At 40.4% G+C, this 21,919-nt stretch overlaps 1 protein-coding gene across 4 annotated transcripts in view; it reads left to right on the forward strand.

The window, feature by feature from the left end:
- The window catches only part of MAPK1 (mitogen-activated protein kinase 1), an 81,752-nt gene that overhangs the window by 12,180 nt on the left and 47,653 nt on the right, over positions 1-21,919 (forward strand). For 3 of the 4 annotated variants that reach the window (XM_075898283.2, XM_075898285.2, XM_075898286.2), the window contains exons 2-4: positions 14,466-14,648; positions 16,552-16,741; positions 20,583-20,699. In XM_075898283.2, coding sequence (XP_075754398.1) covers positions 14,466-14,648; positions 16,552-16,741; positions 20,583-20,699 — 490 coding nt within the window. Of the gene's footprint in view, positions 1-13,272; positions 13,824-14,465; positions 14,649-16,551; positions 16,742-20,582; positions 20,700-21,919 lie in introns of those variants that run through there. The other variant, XM_089775270.1, reaches the window with a different exon arrangement.

Genomic DNA, 21,919 nt, shown 5'->3' on the forward strand with positions numbered 1-21,919 from the left:
GTTCTCAAAATGCTTCATCTTCTGTTCAGCCTCATTTATTTTGACCAATGTGAGCATAAACCAGCTCTCTTCCAGTCAATCTGACATCTAAAGAGCAAAGGAACCGCATAGTAAGTGAGAAGAAGATGGCTCAGCTCTGTAGCTCCATCATATTGATCCTCTTGCATCTCTCAATTTCTAGTTACATATAAGCATTGAAGAAAGGAGGTGTTATGATGTACCTCAAAAGTTAGTCTTAACATACAGAATTCAGGCCTGAAGGCCAGTTTTCTGGTTAGTAGCCATTGGGATTTTTTAGTAAAATGAATGGAACAACTTTTCAAAGCTCCTTGTCTTATTGTCGCCTCCTCCTTCCCTTCTCATCCAAAGGTCTAATAGTAGTCAGTAATTCTAATATTTAATAGAGGTAGGCTTGGCAGAATGTGTTAGGGTTTTTATTTTTATAATTGTAAAATCTTTTTGTCAGACAGGCAAACCCATTCACAGACTTAGGGGACTGGTAACATTTTATTTGCATATTTATTATGCAAATGTTGCCAGCCTTCTAAGCCCCAGCCCGTTGCTCCCCAGTGCCTTACAGCCTGTGCCAACACCCGTTTGCCCCATGTTCCCATCATATCTTCACCCATACCCTCTTGCCCCCATCCTACCTCAGCACTCCCCAGAGCAAGGCTGCCCCCTAGGGAACATGGCCATTACTGCCACATAGGCAGGGGAAGCAACCCTCCTCTTTCATACCTTCTCCTTCCCCAAGTGCATCTTGCACCCCCATGGGTGGGGGCATAGTGTGGCACCATGCTGGCTGCCATTACTGTGGGAGGAAGGTGCCTCCTGCTGCTGCCTGCAGCCCCAGTACCACCACTGGCAAAAGGGGTTATGCAGGCAGGGGGGAGCATGGCACCTGCTGCTGCCTCAGCCTCCATGCTGCCACCAGCAAAAGCAGCTATGTGGGCAGAGGAGCAGCCATTGGCTGTGCATGCTCCCTCCTCCTTTGCACCCCCTCCCTCTCCAATCGCGTTTTCGCAGGCACAGAAGGGGGAGGCACCTTTTGCTCTGCCGCCTCCTGCTGCTGCCTTAGCCACCTTAACTGCTGGAGTTGAGCTGCTGCAAACAGCCTGCTCAAGCTCTGACAGCCGCTGTGGCCTGGCAGCCAGCAGTTTGTGGACCGGCACTGGCCTGCAGACTGGCAGTTGGGAACTGCTTGTCTAAGTGATGTAAGCAGACAAGCTTCATTGTAAGTCAGTATGACTTCCGGTTCTTGTATTGCATAGGCTTTTTGTAAATCCCATTCCTAAAAAGCAGCTGAAAGATGTAGTAGTATATGTAAAGAAGCCTGTTAATTTCCACTAACACTGATGCTATTTCTCTGCTGTGGTCAGATCTAAAGCTTGTCTAAGATCCAAAAGCTTGGAAGATTAAGATCTGTTGGATTTGGTCTGCCAGTACTTTCTCAGTGACCACTTCCAGAAAGGTCAGATCTTGTGTGATTGGCAAGAACACTATTATCAAAAAATAATTCTTTGAATACAGGCCAGATGAAAGCCTGTTTATTCACTGGACACTATCTCCCCTAGGGAGGCCATAATTATCCTTCTCAGTAAGAAGTTAAACTTTCTTCACTGGCTTTCTCTGGCCTAGCAGGTGATTGCTCTGAGATATCTAGGTTTATTTTAGTGCCTCAGTTTCAGAATAGGGTTATATGGATGGAAAGTAGCTTTTTTGTATCCTGTTCCTTTAACATTAGTCTCCCCACACCTGAGAAGCATTCTTAAACAAATTGTTCTTGTTTGAGATATATATGCAAAGTCTCTTACTATTGGAAGACAATTGGAGTTAATCAGACAGGCAATTTCCATATTAATCTCCTAGAACTGGAAGGGACCTTGAAAGGTCATGGAGTCCAGTCCCCTGCCTTCACAGCAAGACCAAGTACCATCCCTGACAATTTTTGCCCCAAATCCCTAAATGGCTTCCACAAGGATTGAACTCACAACCCTGGGTTTAGCAGGCCAATGCTCAAACCACTGAGCTATCCCTTACCCCAGTCTGGTGGTGGGGTTTTTTTGTGTGTGGATGCTGTAATGGAGAATCAAGATAACATTCTTGTGCCAGAGCAGCAAAGAAAAAGATATCTTGCAGTTATTTGTATTCCAGGTTTGTACATCTGTCTGCAACATTCAAATGTTTTCCCATCTTATTTCTGTCTCAAATTGCTGATGAATAATGATGGCCTGTTAGCTGTTGTGGAGGGAGGAGGCTCCTAAGATACGCATATACGTGGTTTTGAGCAGTAGCTGATTGTAGTGCTCTATAATGCTAATTGTACTGGTCCAGAGGCAGCACCATCAACTGCTGGATTTCTCCTCATCTTGCTGCACTTTACTGTTAGATGCAATTATTTGTGTGTGTAGGTTTGGGATGTGAACAACTAGTTGGCTATCTAATAAGCATTTTCTTATCAGTCAACAGGCTAGTCCATTAGTCGCTTCCCCCTCCTTCGCACTGCTTCTATCAGAGGCAGCAAGGACGGGGGGAGAAGGGGGTGTTTTAAAGCAACGGCGCTATATGGAGTCTAGGGCCAGACCCTGGGCTGTAAGCAGTGCTGCTGCTTTGAAATGCCGCATGCGGCTCAGGGTCCCCAGCCAACCCCAGGCTTCACACTGCATTTCAAAGCAGCAGTACCGCATGGAGCCCAGGGTCAGCTGGGGACTCCATGCAGTACTACTACTTTGAAATGCTGCAGGGAGCATGGGGCCAGCAGGGGATTGCTTGAGTCTGCTGCTGGCTCTGCTTCCCATATCACTTTCACTTCTGCATTGACTATTCAGTTGGCCAAATCGAAATTTTATATCCCTAGTGTAAGTATACCTTGTAAAAGGACATTAATATAACTTTCTTTTAGCAGATTTCATATAAAAGCAAAAATATGATTGATAGACTAGTCGACTATCCGACAAACATTTGCTTATCAGATAGTAATGCTGACTAATCAATTCCACCTCCCCCTTGCTGCCTCTATGAAATAGAAGGGAGCCTGGATTCAGCTGGGGAGTCCCTTTTGAATCGTGGGCAGGTGGCAGTTTCAAAGGGGCAGGAGATCCCATAGCATGGAGCCCATGGTCAACAAGGGACCGCTGGGGATTCTTGTGGATTTCAAAGCAAGCACACCTTCAGCTTGAGTCAGTAGGACTTCCTACTGGCCTTTGGGGCTGTATGCAGAGTTCTTCATTCTTCCTCGAAATGTACAAGTGCCCCTGCTGCGGCTCTTGTACATTTCAAAGGAGGAATGCGAAAGTGCCTATGGACTAGTTGACTAGTCAATTAACTGCATTTTAACATCCTTACTTAAAACTAGCTTTTTGTTCCTTTGGAAATAAATACAAAAATATTCAGGCTTCTAGATGAAGCTGTACTAAAAATGCTTTTTCTGGAATTTGTCATATTTGGTCTACTTATTTTTTAAATATTTTTTTGAAAATGTCAATACTTTGTTGCTGGTAAAGCAGTAATGTGAGTTGGAATCTGTTGCATGGTAAAAGTAATTCATCCTTTTTTGTGGGTAGATTTTAAGTACTGGCAACTTGCAATTAGACTTGCAGTATATAATATATAATTAGTTCATCTCCCACTTTCCCCTTTCCTCTAAATTAGCAGCTGTCAGTGTAGCATCTTGCCTCCTGCTTAGTTGGAGGTCAAGTAACTCCCTTTATGGCAGATGTTGATGTAGTATCCTGAATTAAAGTACCACGAAGTAGATGGAGTACTGCAAATAAACAATTCCATATACTTGCTTCAGTGAATTAGCCCAGCAGCCTGCTCAATCTTCTCTGGAATTTGACAGCACTGAAGGTACCATGTGACATCATAAAACTTATTAAAAATTGTATTTTAAATGTCTCTTTATAGCTGACTGCTTTCAAACAGTGAAATACCTTTTCTGTGTTAGTCTGACCAGCCTGTTTTAATGTGTGGACTGAGGATGTACCGTGACCAATCAAGTGACCGGGTTGTTTCTGAATAAGCACAGATACATTTTATATACATAGCAGTGTTTTTTTTCCCAATTGCTATTACCTGTCTTCAGTAAAGAATGAAAGTTTTCTGCCAAAGACTAATGGTGAGATACATTTTTAAATACTGTATGACCATTATTTCACAGCTAATTCAAGAATACAGAGTTTTCTTTCTTTGTTAGTGTGGCTATGTTAGATGCATTCTTAGGGTGCACTCACAAGGGATATAGGTTTAATTGGTTAGCGTTAGCTTATCAGTTAAACTCCGGGTCATCACTGGGAGCCTGTAGAGCTGGCACTGCCAGCAGCTCCTGAGAGTTCTCAGGACTGGCAGCTTTTGATGAGCTAAGCACTCAACCAGGGGCTAATTTTTTTCCACATAATGCTGGGAGTAGGGATGTAAACGACTAATCAACTAGTTGATTATCCAATATGCAAACGCTTATTGAATAGTCTACACACTAATCAACTAGTTGCTCCCCCCCCCTTGTTGCCTCTTGCAAAGGCAAGGCACAAAGGGTGCTTTAGGAGCCAACTTAAAACCCCATCCCTTCTCTTCCCCCTCCCCCCCACCCGTTCCAGCTCTGTTGGAGGTGGCAGGGGCACAGTGGCAGCCAACTTTGAAATGAACAAGAGCTCTTGCACACTTCAAAGGTGGAACATGGAAGTTCTTATTGAGTAATCAAATATTTAATGGGAATCCCATCATCTATTTGATTAAACTTTGATTAATCAACTAACATCCCTAGCTGGGAGTGGGATATGCCCAACCAGGAGGAGCGGTAGGACTGAAAGGAGAAGAAGCAAAGCAGGGAAAACATGAGCGAGAGCACACAAATAGCTGATGAATGGGCAGTAGAGATGATACTGAACTGGCTGGTGCCTAATACGTGCCCACATTGACCAGTTGCTACAAAGTGCAGCCAGTGTTGCCCAGGACAACGGAGAAGGCTCTGCTAGCTGAGCTTGGCATAGCCCCTGCTGTCTAACACACCAGCAGCGGGAGTGGCTGATATCATAGCTGCAACATTGCCCTGCCTTCAGTCTTGCACACCTATAGGCTACGTCTAGACTGGCATGATTTTCCACAAATGCTTTTAACAGAAAAGTTTTCTGTTAAAAGCATTTGCAGAAAAGAGCATCTAGATTGGCAGAGACGCTTTTCCACAAAAGCACTTTTTGCGGAAAAGCGTCCATGGCCAATCTAGACGTGCTTTTGCACGAAAAAGCCCTGATCGTCATTTTCGCGATCGGGGCTTTTTTGCCCAAAACAAATCTGAGCTGTCTACACTGGCCCTTTTGTGCAAAAGCTTTTGCGCAAAAGGACTTTTGCCTGAACAGGAGCAACATAGTATTTCTGCAAGAAGCACTGATTTCTTACATGAGATTGTCAGTGTTCTTGCGGAAATTCAAGTGGCCAGTGTAGACAGCTGGCAAGTTTTTCTGCAAAAGCACCTGCCAGTCTAGACACAGCCATAGTGTAATATGGTTTAAGGATATAAGAGTGTAGTCAATTAACAGATAAGCAAAAGGGATTTATGCTATAGACTACACAGGTTTTCTTCTCCCCCCGCAAACAGTACATTTTTTAGCAGGCTGGCCAGCAGCCTGGCTCAGTTCTGGCTCACGCTGAGTTCAGGACCAATCCCTGCTGTGGCTCTGCATTTAAAGTGTTAGGAGCTGGGCAGGTGGGCAGGCAGCATGGCTCAGTTCCAGTTCATGCCATGAGCTCAAACCCCTATTCTTGGGCTGCTGCCACCCTACATTGCCACCTCTTTTTTTCAGAGGCAGTAGCACAGGGTGACAAGCAGTCAGTCCGCAAGAGGGGCTGATTTTTAAACTGGCTCCCCTGACAGACTAACTCCTGCCCAGCACCCAGTGCTGTTGCTGGCCTCTCCTCCCCCACCAAGGGACTATAGAATAGTCCACTGACAGATAAGAATTCATGAGATTATTCAACTATTCAGTTAACCATACTGGAGATGTGAAATATTGGTTATGCTTGCCAGCCGCGCTGTCTGGCGATCTTCCGGGTTGCAATCTACTCACCTTCAGCGTTGAATTTATTAGACATGTCTATCTTACAGCATTGGATTTAACTCCGCAACAGTCAATCTTGAGTTTAGATGTGGTGTAAAAAAAGACAAAGGTTTTGTAGAGAAGCTGACAATGTTGAATGTCTACTTTTTCTGTTTAGTACTGGAAAAAAACTCTGAGATGTCAAGAGGACTTTCTGGAACAAATAGACTAAAGTGATTCACCTCTCCCAGATACCCAAAATTATGAAGGGATTTAACTACTTGAGCTACTATGTGAATTTTCTTTCAAATGAGCTATCTTGGATGATAGCCAGTATTGCACTTCTATTTTTAAAAAGTGCTAAATGCAATCTGAGGAATTAGACGAGTAAGATTTTCTTCTGTCCTTGGTAAATTGGTTAGAATCATAGATAGAATTAACAGCTAGTAGAGCCAGATCTGTATCTTAAGCACAGCATCTGTAAAGGAAAACCTTGCCTCTCTAATCTAGAATTCATAGACTTCTTTGAATAGGTCAATGAAATAGTAGATAATAATACTGATCCAACTTGTATGGAAGGGTTTTAATAAAAATCCATCCGAGGGCAAAGTAAGTAGACATGGGATTGGTTTTTCAATCTGAAACTGCCTAACAGATGGAAAACAGGGTGTAAGATAACTGGTCAGTTTTAGCAGAACGGAGTCAAATTTCAGTACTAGAATTGGTGTGAAATCAGAAAAAGGATTAAACGGGGGAAGACACAAGTGCAGAAACCACTTGAACTGCTTATATACCTTATGAATTATTTGTATCAACTAAAACTGGGAAATAGGAATAATCAATATTCCATAAAATGAACAATGTTAATGTATAAGGAATGGGACTACAAATATAATGCTGTTGGAACACTTAAGTTCAGAGCATCACATCTCAAAGGATACATCAGACATTGGAGTGAGTTAGAGATAAGCAACAAGAAGAATTAAAGGTATGAACTTACATGAACAGAATAAAATATTGGTACTGTCCTTAGAGGAGACAAAGGACATGATAGAATACTAAATAATGAATGGTATAAAGAAGGTATACCTGGGAACTTCTGTTTATCATCTAAACTCCAGGCCAGAATTCAGGAGGGAACCAAGTCAGGGATAAGCCAGAAGCAAATGCTTGTTTATCCCTCCCCAGATCCGAAGATATTCACTCTCTTCTTGCTCAGTTTTGTGAGCCTCTGCTACTTGTTTATGGAAAAGGCTGCCTTTCTGGAGTGAATGGCTTTTCTTCTGGGAATTACTTTCAGCCATAAGTCAAGAATACAGTATGGGACAAGTGGGACCATGTTAGGACTGCCATAGATGGGACCCTATCTGTTTTGCAGTTATTTTGAAGCTGTTATGCTATAGATTTAATTTGCTGACATAGTTGCAGCCAAAGTGTTTCATACTGAGGCTATGTCTACAAGTCAGACTAGTACAAGTCACTGTTAAGTGACTCTGGAAGGCCGACACAGTTGAGAAGGAATTCTTTGTTGCTTTTTCCATGACACAAACTTTTTCTAGGTCAGGGTTGTTAGCTCTGAGCAATTACAATCTGATGTATGTATTCAGATGTGCTGAATTCTAATTTATTTTGTTTTCTCTGGGGGAAATGTAAAATTGTGATGTGTATTCCTAATGGCAGGTGTGTACATAATTTGAATAAGAAATGGATCATAGAGATCGAGATTTTGTAGAAGCTAGTACTCATGAACAGTTTTGTTTTCGGTATTGATACACCTATGAAGTTATTTCCATGTGGTATGCATAGATACCAATTTCAAAGAGGAAGAAGCAGAACTTGATTCAAATAACCAGTGCTCTAGTTCTAGCACACTTTTTGTTTTATAGTTTCATATTTCCAATAATGTATCCAGCTCTGGGGCACTTTTGCACAGGAGAAGTGACTGGTGCTAATAATAAAAATATTATACTAAAAGTTGCTATTTAATACTAGAATGCTACTGTTTATCTTTAGTCATTTTTATTTTGCTATATAGTTACACACTTAGGTGCCTTCAGCACCTCTGAAAGGATCTGTTGCTCTTCTTGAAGCTAATGAACTGTAAGTGCATGGCATCTTCAAAAATTGTCCCACATTTATGAAATAGTATTAAAGTTTTATATTCTGGAAACAAATGTAAATATCTAAAGGTAAACTTTAAATATTTAAACTTTCTTCAGGAAATATGAATTTGTCAACTTTTTTGTGCTGCTATCTGTTCTCTTCCTTGTCCCTTCCCAGTAGTTTTATATAAAGGATGGGAAATAATTTTAATGAATATACTTAAAATATCTCACAGCAAAAATTCTTTTTTTGGGGGGGAGGGGAGAGGGTTGACTGCTTTTAAAAATGTGTGCTGTTAATTTTGAAATTAGATAATTTTTAAATATTAAAATTCCATATACTTTTCCAAACAGGAGAGACTAACGTTAACTGTTACCTTAGCATCCAGTCAATCTTTCTGAATGCAAAGCAAGATTATTTAATTTCAAAGTTCACAAACAAGCTTATAGGACCATTTAATAGTTCTCTAAAATAGCATTTTTAAAGACTTTGTGGCTATCTTATACCCTGAAGTCCAGTGAAATAAGACAAATGCATCTTAAATACAAATATTTTCACACATTCCTTTCTTGTGAAGCAATGCTTATGAAATGGTTTTCGTAGTATAATCCTTCAAATTGAAGGATTAATCTTCAAAACTAAATGTGAGATTAACATTAATTAGTATTAGACATTTAGGGTATGTCTAGACTACATGCCTCTGGTGACAGAGGCATGTAGATTAGGCTACCAGACATACCGTATTTTCCGGTGTATAAGGCGACTGGGCGTATAAGATGACCCCCTAATTTTCTCGTTAAAACGTAGGTTTTGCCTATACTTGCCGTATAAGACTACCCCCCCCCCTTAAGAGGCCAACCGGCAGCGCCCCAGCTGCTCTGCCCCAGGATCCACAACAAAAGCCTAGTCTGCTGGGGGGGGGGGGGAGGGCACTAGCTGCACCTCCCCTCCCCCCAGCAGACCAGGGACACCGGGAGCACAGCGGCAGCATGGTGCCGCGCATCTGAGGCTTTGCTCAGTTTCTAACTTAAGAATCCCAAAAGCACTTTGAATGCTGATTATTTCATTCAAAATCCTTGAGGATAGGTATGCCATGAATTGCCCCCATTTTGCAGGCAGGCATCCTAGCTTTTCCTGAAAAGAAAGCTGGTAGTGGTCTACAAGTTCTCTTCTTCAGAAGGCAGTCACATTAATTTTGTTTGAAGGAAATGCAAGCAGTTGATCACTTTTTACAGAATTGTCAATTTAGTGCTTATAGACTCTCATTTCTGGAATTGAAGACCTTTATCCACTGAAATGGACAGCATGGGCACCAGCAGCATAATATTCACCTATTTGTGCTACAGGAATGAGGTAATTGTGGTGAAGGGTAGAAATCCTCTTAAGGAATGAGATTTCATTCCCTGACCTATTTTTTTGAGACTTTCAACTAGAATAATATTTATGCTAGACCACTGTGCAGTGGACTGATCTTTTTTCACAATAAACCATTTCTGCTTGAGCCAACCCAGACAGTCTGAATCAATTTAGAGATGAAAGTTGCCGCCTGTTTACTCTAATGCCCTAAGATAGATATTTATGTATACTAATATTAACTTAAATTTCAAGACATTGGGGAGATTCCCAAATCTGCACCGTCATTTGTGGGTGATGAATCTGAGGAACTGTCCCGGATTGAAGTGTCATTAGAGGAGGTTTTGGAACAAATAGAAAAACTTAATGTTAACAAATCTCCGGACCGGATGGCATTCATCCAAGGGTTCTAAAAGAACTTAAATGGGAAATTGCTGAGCTATTATCTGTGGTTTGTAACCTAGCCTTTAAATAGGCTTCCGTACCTAATGACTGGAAGGTAGCCAACGTGACACCAATATTTAAAAAGGGCTCTAGAGGTGATCCTGGCAATTAGACCAGTAAGTCTAACTTCAGTACCGGGTAAATTAGTCGAAACAATAGCAAAGAATAAAATTGTGAAGCATGTAGAAGAACATAATTTGTTGGACAAAAGTCAACATGGTTTCTGTAAAGGGAAATCCTGGCTTACTAATCTATTAGAGTTCTTTGAAGGGGTTAACAAACATGCAGACAAGGGGGATCCACTAGATATAGTATACTTGGATTTTCAGAAAGCCTTTGACAAGGTCCCTCACCAAAGACTCTTATGTAAATTACATGACCATGGGATAAGAGGGAAGGTCCTTTCTTGGATTGAGAACTGGTTAAAAGACAGGAAACAAAGGGTAGGAATAAATGGTCAATTTTCAGAATGGAGAGGGGTAACTAGTGGTGTACTCCAAGGGTCAGTCCTGGGACCAATCCTTTTCAACTTATTCATAAATGATCTGGAGAAAGGGGTAAGCAGTGAGGTAGTAAAGTTTGCGGATGATACCAAACTGTTTAGGATAGTCAAGACAGAAGCAGACTGAGGGACTCCAAGAAGATCTCACCAAACTCAGTGATTGGGTAGCAAAATGGCAAATGAAATTTAATGTGGATAAGTGTGGATAAGTGTAAGCTAATCCACATTAGGGAAAAATAACCCCAACTATATGTACAGTATGATGGGGGCTAATTTGGCTACGACAAATCAGGAAAGGGATCTTGGAGTTATCGTGGACATTTCTCTGAAAACTTCCATGCAGTGTGCAGCGGCGGTCAAAAAGGCAAATAGGTTGCTAGGAATTATTTTCTATCCCTTTCCTAATAAGACCCAGAATATCTTACTGCCCCTGTATAAAACTATGGTATGCCTACATCTTGAATACTGTGTACAGATGTGGTCTCCTCACCTCATAGAGATTTTGGCCTTGGAAAGGGTTCAGAAAAGGGCAACTAAAATGATTAGGGGTTTGGAGCAGGTCCCATATGAGGAGAGAGATTAAAGCGACTGGGACTTTTCAGTTTAGAAAAGAGGAGATTGAGGGGGGATATGATAGAGGTATATAAAATCATGAGTGGTGTGGAGAGGGCTGATAAAGAAAAGTTACTTATTAGTTCCCTAAATAGAAGAACTAGAGGACACCAAATGAAATGAATGGGTAGCAGGTTTAAAAGGAATAAAAGAGTTCTTCTTCACACAGCATGTAGTCAACCTGTGGAACTCCTTGCAAGAGGAGGATGTGAAGGCTAGGACTATAATAGAGTTTAAAGAGAAGCTAGATAATTTCATGGAAGTTAGGTCCATAAAAGACTATTAGCCAGGGGATAAAATGGTGTCCTTGGCTTCTGTTTTTCAGAGGCTGGAGAGAGATGGCAGGAGACAAATCGCTTGATCATGGTCTTTGGTCCACCCTCTCTGGGGCACCTGGTGCTGGCTACTGTTGGTAGACAGGATACTGGGCTAGAAGGACCTTTGGTCTGACCCAGTACGGCCGTTCTTATGTAAGATTCTAAAGGCAGGGACACCGTCTTCTGTTTCTACTGACAAATAGGCTGTTGAGTGAAAACATTAAGGGACTGGAAAATTCCTCTACCTCTTCCAACAATTTTAATACTGGACACTTTTTGCAATAATCACTAGAAGAGGCCACATTTCTGTGAGATGAAATTTGGTATTCAACAAATTCCGTATAGCTACGTTATTCGTATATGCATTACTATCAATATGCTGCAGAAACAAACGTGTACCCACTCATACAACTAGAGTAGGCTTATCACTCAGGTTGCCAATGTAGGGGGGGGGGAAAATTTTCTATTACACTGAGTTGCATAGGGATGGAGCAAAGTTTGAGAACTGATCACAAGTCAGTTTCTTTATTGCTAGCATTCACTTCATTTGTGCTTGTGTGCTTACACAGACTTTATAGCAATAACAGAAATGCATACTCAGTAACTACCATATATCATGATACTTTGATACAAAAAGGGTAAAGTAACTTTGCAAGATGCACATTAAAGAGGAAACTGATTTAATCTTTACCACAAGTACCCTATTTTCTCCACCCTGACTTCATACAGTACATGCTAGAACTCTCTGAAGGCAGAATTGTGTTTTTACTGTTTTTTGTCTTTAATATTAATCTAAAATTCTTGTCCAACTTGGTAGGAAAATGTTTTAGGGCATGTAAGTGAAATTGAACTAAGCATATAAAAACATAATATTTTGACTTAAATGAGTGATTCTGAAAAAGGAAAGAAGGAATTTCAGCTGTCTGGGAGAAATTAATGTTTCATGAATAATTGTGTTGATTTGAAAAAGCAAAAACATCAGTACAGGCAGTCCCCGGGTTACATGGATCCAACTTACATCAGATCCCTACTTACAAACGGGATGAGGCAACCCCGCACTAGCTGCTTCCCCCAGCAGACCAGGGAGACGCGAAGCTAGCAGCCTCCCTCCTACCCCCCCCCCCCCCCAGCAGACCAGGGAGACGCGGAGTGGCTTTTCTCAGCAGACACCTCAGCTTGAGAATAAAGGACCGAGGGAAGTGAGGTGTGGGAGAATAAAACTGAGCTCTGGAGAAATGCTTGGCTAGAGTTTCCTCTAAAATATGTACCAGTTCTGACTTACATACAAATTCCACTTAAGAACAAACCTACAGTCCCTATCTTGTACATAACCCGGGGACTGCCTGTACTGTTAAAGAATGGTATGAACTGTGTGTACTTTATAATTGGAAAATGTTATATTTAAGCAACTTCAGTTGCCTAACACTGGTAATCAAGTATTTTAAAACAGTTTGATTTGTTTGAGAGGAAGCAAAGTGTCTGAAATGGATAGGTGGGAGGCACAAGTTCTCTTGTGGGGTAGGAGAATGGTTCAAATAGCTGACCATTTTTAAGAATTCCTTTTTTGAGGATCTTTCTCCTCAGCATCTCTTCCATGTAGCTCTACTCTGAATCTAATCAAGAGATTCAGGCTTTTCCGCAGAGTGGGCCTACTGATGAGAACCTCAAGCAATTTTTTAATTAAACTTTTTTGGGCCTATTGATTTGAGTAGCCTAAAATTTTAGACTCTCTGATTTAATACACAATTTTTATCCCTTGTTTAATTGGAATAAACAAACCTACTGTGAAACTATTTATATTTGTCTCAAGGGTTTTCAGACTTTTGCAAAATTAATTTTTTGACCAAATTGAGTGAATGTCCCCTTAATCACACTTTCTTCACAAAAATGACTAACAAGATACTTCTATTCTGTCATTTTTAGTTATGGGAGCTTAGAAAGCCTCCTGAAGTACATTAATATATATCTTTGAGTTAGAAAATAAAGTTTACACTGAGGCTACTTTTTTGTCATCTCAATATATAAAGCGTGATTTGTAGATATTGGATATTTCAAAAAAGAATAGGGGTGTAGATACTCTTGCAGCTCAGGCTGTTGTATTTATATAACTTTATCTGCTTAGCAACACTGAACATATTACTTGGGTTATTTGCTTCATGGTCTGGCTTTCCATTGGATGAAGTACAATTCAAGTTTTTTTTCTTCTACCCAGAGCCTTGTTTGGGATTGTACTTTCCTGCATGTAAAAACATCTCTCTCCTATAACCAAGACCTTAAATGATAGCTGTATTTCTCTGGAAAACTGAACATTTTGATCAATGAAAGAGGCTTGTGGGCGTGAGAACATGGGTGTCACAGCATAGATTCAACTTCTTGACTGCTTCAAGAGAATTGCCATCGGTCTTTTCATGATCAGAACTACATGCAAAGTTCCCTCTTGACTGACTGTTTTTCAATAAGGTCTTTATGCTCACAAATAAAATAAACACTAAATTAGATACTTCCTGGTCTTTTAAATACTTGAGAATAATGCATATATTCTGGTGAGAGAACCCAAATTTAACTCAAATTTAACTAACAGTTGCTGCAATACAGGCAGTCCCCGGGTTACGTACAAGATAGGGACTTTAGGTTTGTTCTTAGGTTGAATTTGTATGCAAGTCGGAACTAATATATATTGTAGGAGAAACTCTAGCCAAACATTTCTCCAGAGCTCAGTTTTATTCTTCCACACTTCATTTCCGTCAGTCCTTTATTCTCAAGCTGAGATCTGCTGAGAAGCCGCTCCATCTCCCTGGTCTGCTGTGGGGGGCACTAGCTTCGCATCTCCCTGGTCTGCTGGGGGGAAGCAGCTAGTGCGGGGTTGCCTCACCCCGTTTGTAAGTAGGGATCTGATGTAAGTCGGATCCATGTAACCCGGGGACTGCCTGTATAGCTAAGTGATGGTTGAAAAATTACAATGCATGTCATCTTGACATCCTGTGCTCATGAACATTAAAAGGGATTTGCAGTCCATAGAGTCTGCAGAGTTCTTACTATTGCTTTATGGACTAAGTGGATTTAATATTCTATACAACTTAATACTATGAATTCTTCTTCCAGTTCTGCCTATGATAACATCAACAAAGTTCGAGTAGCTATAAAGAAAATCAGCCCTTTTGAGCATCAGACATATTGTCAGAGAACTCTGCGAGAGATCAAAATCCTCCTGCGCTTCAGACATGAGAATATTATTGGAATCAATGACATTATCAGAGCTCCAACTATTGAACAAATGAAAGATGTGTATCCTTTTAAGGTGTAAAATAGTATACTTAATGATTGCATTATTTTTGATAGTTCTAGTTCTCTGCGTTTACATGTTGAGTTACATTATTTTTCATTCATCTTATGAAATTGTTAGAATTTATTTGCTGTGCTCTGGGGAAACTGAAAGGAAAACTTGACACATTGCCAACAACTCAAGCTTTACTAATTTGTAATGACACAAGGTGACCTATTTATTCCAATCTGTAATGTTTAGTGTACCACTACGAGTTTGTTTCAGAAAATGTCATAATATCCAGTATTGTATTTTATATTTGATATACTACACAGTAATCAAGGCAGAGATTTGCAGATTTCTACCTACAGTGAACACAAGCTTTTATATGAACAGATCCAGACATAGCATTTCTCTTTTTTTTTTTTTTTTTTTTCTCTAAATCCTAGATCATGAAATTCACTGCCCAGGTGTCTTCAGTTTATCTAGCCACTTTCTTCTGAACTAGATTAAATGGTTCAGCCCTTACTGATCCTAAAATAAAGCATAGCACGTCTAGAACAATAGAGTGGCTGTCCACATGGAGTGGGGGAGAACTGGGTCACCTGGCTTAATCTAAACTATTTCAAAGGTGAGTTAAAAAGGATAAATCACCAAAGCTCCAAATGTATAGTACTTGCTGTATATGGAAGAGTCTAAGTCTGCACAGGCAGTTAAACCATACCTGATATTTGCAACTAGATTTTGTTGTTCATACAGTGTGAATCCCCCTGGGAAATTTGGCTTAATGCGTTCTGCTGGAGGGTGAAGCCTCTGTTGGAAAGCATACACATCAGTACAAAGTGTCTTTGCATCTTCTCTAAACAGTACAGAATGACAGTACTTTGAGTGCAGGTAGTGTTCCATCTGGGACTGATAGTTCAGAACTTATTGATTCATGGAGGGAAAACTAATTATAAAGGGTCATTAATATTTGATTTCTACCTTTAACCCCAGTATAAGAAACTGGACTTTATAATTCAACAATGTAAGTTGTATTCCATGATGTAAGATGTAAAAATCCAGATATTTCTGAGTTACCTTAAGGGGGACAGGGGCGGACTGGCCTGGTGGGATATCAGGAATTTCCCGGTGAGCTGTCATGTCTGCACGCCGTTGCCCCTCACTCAAGCACCTCTGCATCTGCACTGTATGTGGCACACAGAGCCCAACCCACTGCCTGTGCTGTGTGCCAGACATGATACAGGGAAAGGAAGCGGGGCTTGAGGGGCATGCATGGGTGGCATCATGGGGAGGGCTATTTTCAACCCATTTCCCGGGCCAATTTGATTGCCATTACACTCCTGAAGGGAGATGAACTGGAACAAGGATATGTGATTCATGTTGGGGTGGAAGAATTTGCCTTGAAAATGCAAGCACAGGTTTGTTTGGTATTAGGTGTAAAAATGTAGTATTTGACCCAGCATGACACATACAGTAGAACTTGGCTTCTGGCTATGAGAAGCCTGCATCGAAATGATACCCATTGTGTTGTTTTCTTACATTTGTATTCAGTACTAAATATGAAAATTCAAGGAAAAAATTCATAACCTAATAAATTTGAGAATTCATTTTTTGTCAGAAGAATCCTCTTAGAGCCAAATATATGCTGCATCTTGCATAACTTTTCAGCTAATAATCTAGGTACCAGTGTCTCCATTATGTAGCAACTGAATCACTGAACAGAGTTATCTGAACCACATTTTAATAAATCCAGATTGTTTTGTGATTGTTTCCTTTGTCTCATGGTTGAAGTGAAAATACAATTTTTGGCTTGGCAGTAATTTTAAATTCAAAAACGAATATTGGGTAGTTCATGTAGGACAGTATATAGATACCTAAAATGGTTTTGGATTTGTTTGCTGCCTTACATCCAGTGGTTTGCAGATACATTGTGCAAGATCTCATGGAAACAGATCTTTACAAGCTCTTAAAGACACAACACCTCAGCAACGACCACATATGTTATTTCCTTTACCAGATCCTGAGAGGGTTAAAATATATTCATTCCGCCAATGTGCTGCATCGTGACCTCAAACCCTCCAACTTGCTGCTTAACACCACTTGTGATCTCAAGGTTAGTTGGAGCCTTCCTGCAAAGTAGTCATTTTTCAGCTAAATTAAACTCCATTGTGCAATGCCTTAAACTAGCTGCTGTAATCATGAAACCAATTTGAGTAATGTGGGCTTTTTCCTATTAACATTGTTAAGATATCTTTTTTAATCAACAGTCTGTATAAACTAGTGCTAGATTTGATTTCTGCATAATAGGTTTTAACTTTCTTACCTGTGAATCCTTTCCATAAACATTAATTTTACTTTTAAGTAGCTCCATCAGTGTAATCTTGAATGTTTTCTGTAGTATATAAACAGATGCACTCATCTTTTAACTTCCCCTTAAAATTCACAAGTGACAATTGTGACAGCTGCTTTCAGTGAACCAGCACATAGGATAATATAGAACCACAAGTAAATATATAATTAAGGTCAAACTCTCTTTTTTTTCCCCTGAGGCTGATTTTTTTTATCCTTCCCACTAATTTCTGAAGAGACTCTTTTCCCTTAATTTTTGGGGGTGCCTGAAATGCCTCATGAGTAGTCTCTGCCTAGAAAATAACTTTTTGGAAAGAGTTGAATTTAAAAAGCCCTTTCCACCAAGAGTTATGGGAATAAAAGAGAAATTAAGCCTAGATGTTGCTGCATAAAACTAAATATTGTTATAAGCTCTACTCCATCTCATTGAAGTTTATTTTAAAATGTCTCTAGATGTGTTATGACAATATTCAAAATGTAATCCCTATAGCTAGGTTGTGAGTTTCAGACTAGTTTTAAGAATTAATTCCACCAATCAGTTGTGTACTTGCTCATCCCAAACACTGATTGCTTACCTTGAGTGCTTGCTTTTTGTCAGCTAGCTTCTCAGTCCTGTAACAAATGAGACCAATGATGGTGGAATATTTGTCCAATGCCAGTCTACTGACACCAGTGCTCAGGGGCTTTAGCAGCCCTTGGAGACACCTTCAAGGAAGGAAACATGCATTGGTATAAATCTTCAGTCTCTTAAAAGGAGAAGCAGGCAGCAGCAGAAGTTCAAAAGAATATTGTGTGTCCTGGAAGGGTAATAGGTGTCATTTTGACCTAGGTAGAAAGTCATGAGAAAAGGTCAAGCAGCACAAGGCAATACATGGAATGTTACTTGGGAGCATCTAGTTGTTTATTTCCAGTGTTACTATAGGACTACTTAACAGTGTTGCATGCTCTCCACACACAGGCTATGTCTACACTTGCGGCTTCTTGTGTCAGAAGTATGCAAATGAGGCAAGCATGGAATATTGCTGAGTCTCATTTGCATACCTAATGAACCACCACTTTTGCAGAAGAGGTTCTTAAACAAAAAGTCTCTTGTGCAATGCTGTTATTCCTGAATATAATTGGTGTAACGGCATTGCGCAAGAGGGCTTTTCTTGCGCAAGAAGGGGCATTGTAGACCGCTCTTTCTGGTGCAAGAGCCTCTTTTGCTTGTCCTACTGACCATATTGGCAGCTCCTGGCATACTTTACGATTTTCTTCCAAATGTCACCATCCTATTACAATCATTTCATATAAAAATTCCCTTTTAGGATTATAGGTGGTTAGATTAAGAATTACACTTAAAAATTATCAGAAAATGGAAAGACAGAATAAAGGCTAGAAATACTATTGGGATTGTTGATATTTTGCATCTGGCAGACATTACTCCATGAGGCCTTCTGAGTTTCTATGTGATACTTGTAATTATTTTTGGCAACATGGTATGAAATAAGAAATTGCCATTTACTCTTCTTAAATTCACAAGTCTTCAGCATTTCTTTATTTCAGGGGTTCCAAAACTCTTTTGATAGAGGGACCAATAAATCCATTCATGAGCTTTTGGAGGACTGGTAACATTTGTGTGCATATTTGCATATTCATTAAACAAATGATGACTATTCAAATAAGTTGTTTCTGGTCCTCCCAAAGCCCCCAGCAGAAACTTTAGCAAAGCTTTTGATAGTCACCCACAATATTCTTGCCAGCAAGTTAAGGGAATAGGGATTGGATAAATGGACTGTAAGATGGATAGAAAGCTGGCTACACCAGGGTTTCCCAAACTTTTTACTTTAGTTGGAACCCATCTTCTCTAGTACTGCTTTTTGGAGCCCAAAAATACTTATTAAAAATGAATAAATTTTCAGTGTTTCACCTGGCTGCATCCTCTGCCCAGCCTGGGCCAGGGTTTGAGGGACCCAGTGCTGCATGGGCACTCCAGGAGGCGGAAGCAGGAGCAGATTGGGGGTAGGATATCTGGCTAGGAGGGAGGGTGCAAGGAGGGGTAGGGTTGCCAGGTGTCCCATTTTGTACCAGACAGTCCAGTATTTGAGGGTTCTGTCCAGGAAACAAATTCTCTCATTAGGTAAGCTTTATTATTATTGTATCAGTCCATAGCTGCGAACTACCTGGCTGATAGATGTGCTCACACTTCGTGAGTGTGTCTACCAGCCAGGCAGTTTGCAACTACTCAAGGGAGGTTATGGGCGGAGGGCAAAATGGAATCCCCCGGGGCTGGACTCACTCATGTGTCCTGGTCTGCATGTGCCCAGATCAGTCCTGCTTTTTTCCGGCCAATTTTCCCCCCTTCCCTCCCCTCCCCCAGCCCACTCCACTCCCCTCCCGGCAACCATGCTGAGGCCTGGTATTTTTTTTCCCCGAGGCCTGGTACTGGGACACAGCCCAAAGTTTGGGAAACGCCGCTTTATTTCATTATCCTATGTGTTCTATAAATTCGTAATTTCTCTGGGGGGAAATATTTTACAATACACTCTTTTCCTGATGGAAAGAGTACCCAAACTTGTATAGATTGCTCCATTCTGTGAAGTGTTCTTCATGAAGGAAGAATTTACTCATGTAGTTGTCTCAATCCAGGCACTTGCCAACCGAGTTAATAAACATTAACAGTTGGCTGGCTTCCCAGAGAACACTTCCTATTTTCTTCCAGTCTGCCTTACAAAAACAAAACCTGGCCCTTTCACCACCCTACTGCCCTCCTTCACTGCTTTGGAAAAGGGCAAAAGTCTGTAGCAAGCAACATTCTTTAAAAAGTTATCTGAAATGACCTCCCTGATTCTTAAGGCTTGCTAGGTCCCTGCCCCCTATCAGTTAGAGCTCAACTTTCCACATTTGCCTAATCTCCGTTGAAGCTAAAGGGATCTCCCACTTTCTGTTGAATTTATCAATCTGAATAAGAGCTGCTTCTTATGTTCTAGATGTGTTTAGTGCTCAATATTTCTTGAACGGTGCTAGGGCTTGAGCAATCTTTAACTGCCATGCCGAACCCTGTGATGCCAGAGCTATGAAATACCAAGCCTAGAGGTAACAGGGTTTAGCTGTGGCAAACCCTGGCACAAATTAGGCAGTCTGCCTAACAAGTTAAGGGGGAAGGTGTGCACTGCACAGTAGATAGTTCCTGCTCAGTAATGATTTTATATGATCTATTTTTGGTCTTCCTACCAAGCCATAAGAATAGCCTTGCAACTAAAATTTTGGAATTAGTCCATTCTGTACTCCTTATGAGTTTTTCCACAGACTTATTGTGTTACTTCAGCAAATAATATTGACCTTTTGCACCTTTGTCTTATCAGCAATGGCCCTTTGCAGATGAAATTTCATACAAAAGTTATGAAGCTTAACTCATTGTTTTAAGCACTTTATGATCTTTAAATGCAGGTTCTAATGCAAAAATATTCATAATGTTTTTTAGTTAAATTAGTGTAAATTTCAGTGTGTAAATTTATTCTTTCATATTCTTTACAGCCTTAAAAGAACATTGAAATAGATAGTTTGGGCAGTAACTAAGGTGAACTAGAACACAAACTTATGTTGATTTCTTTATGTAAAACCAGATTTGTGACTTTGGACTGGCTCGTGTCGCAGATCCAGATCATGATCACACAGGATTCCTGACAGAATATGTAGCCACACGTTGGTACAGAGCGCCTGAAATAATGTTGAATTCAAAGGTAAGGACTATACGTGGGCCAACAAGAAAAGTATGCTATAAAGATATCCTAGGTTTGTATAAAAGTAGAATTCACTTTAAATCACATCTTTCTTGTCATTGCTGGCTATTGAGCAGCTTAAATAATGGCTGAGATGTCTTCACTGAGAAGGATGAGGAGAAATCTTAAGTTTAAGGGGTTTGACTTAGTGGATTGTGCAGGTTAGCAAATGCGTTTATTGTCTACATTAATGCATACTGTAGTAATATATGAAATGCTTAATACTATATGGTCTAGTACCTTTTTTCTCGTTTTACGGGAAAAGAGGTGGTGGTTCATTAGAATTTTAATATCAGCATCAAGGCTGTAAGATATCAGTATTTTTGTTTGAAAACCACACATTTCAAATGATCACTTAGTATTTTTACTTTCTTTACTGGTAATCAAGGTTTCCTAGAATTGTTAGCATATGTCTGAGAACACTAATTTAAAAGCAGGAGAATTACTGATTCTGGTTTAAATCCATGAATTTTGACAGTTACAGCTAACATGATTGAGTGTCTGTACAGGTGGACTTTTCCAGGCACAACTACGTATCAACCATGCTATACGGCCCACACCTTGATTCCTGCACAATCATGTCTGTAACGTTGCAATCTGGGTAAATTTGGGCAACCTCTTGTTGTGCCAGCGGTAGGGGGCAGTGGGTGTTCTTTCACACTTTGTGGTACCATCCTAAGCAGACACCTGGGTTGTCTGTCTTACCTGGTTACCTTTATACAACAATGCAGAAAAAATATAACAAGCTGGCTAGAGCCTAGAAATCGGACAGGATCACTAGCAAAGTGATATACTTGGTATACTTCCCTTCTGACTCACAGCAGAAGTCAGATATGTTGGTGAAATCTATTCAGTGTCTTTTCCTCCTTGAGCTGGAGATGATCCTATACTAGCAGCTATCAAGAGCAGGTGTTTCAAAACTCAACATTCCTAGTGACTCATAGAAGCAAATAGTTCAACTGCAGAGTAACTTCAGTGCACCTGGACACTTGCCCTCCTGGTATCAGCATCTCAGAGTACAACAGCTGTCTGATCCTGTTTCCATATCCTCCCAAATTCCTCTTGCCACTCATTCATCACACTCCCTAAACCAAATTAGTTAACTTTCAAATTGTGTAAATATCACGTGGTTTCTTACAAACATGTATACCTTTTTTTATGTAAATATACTATGGAGTTTA

Source organism: Pelodiscus sinensis, chromosome Z (genome assembly GCF_052426305.1).
Source record: "Pelodiscus sinensis isolate ZL-2025 chromosome Z, ASM5242630v1, whole genome shotgun sequence".
Taxonomy (NCBI): Eukaryota; Metazoa; Chordata; order Testudines; family Trionychidae; genus Pelodiscus; species Pelodiscus sinensis.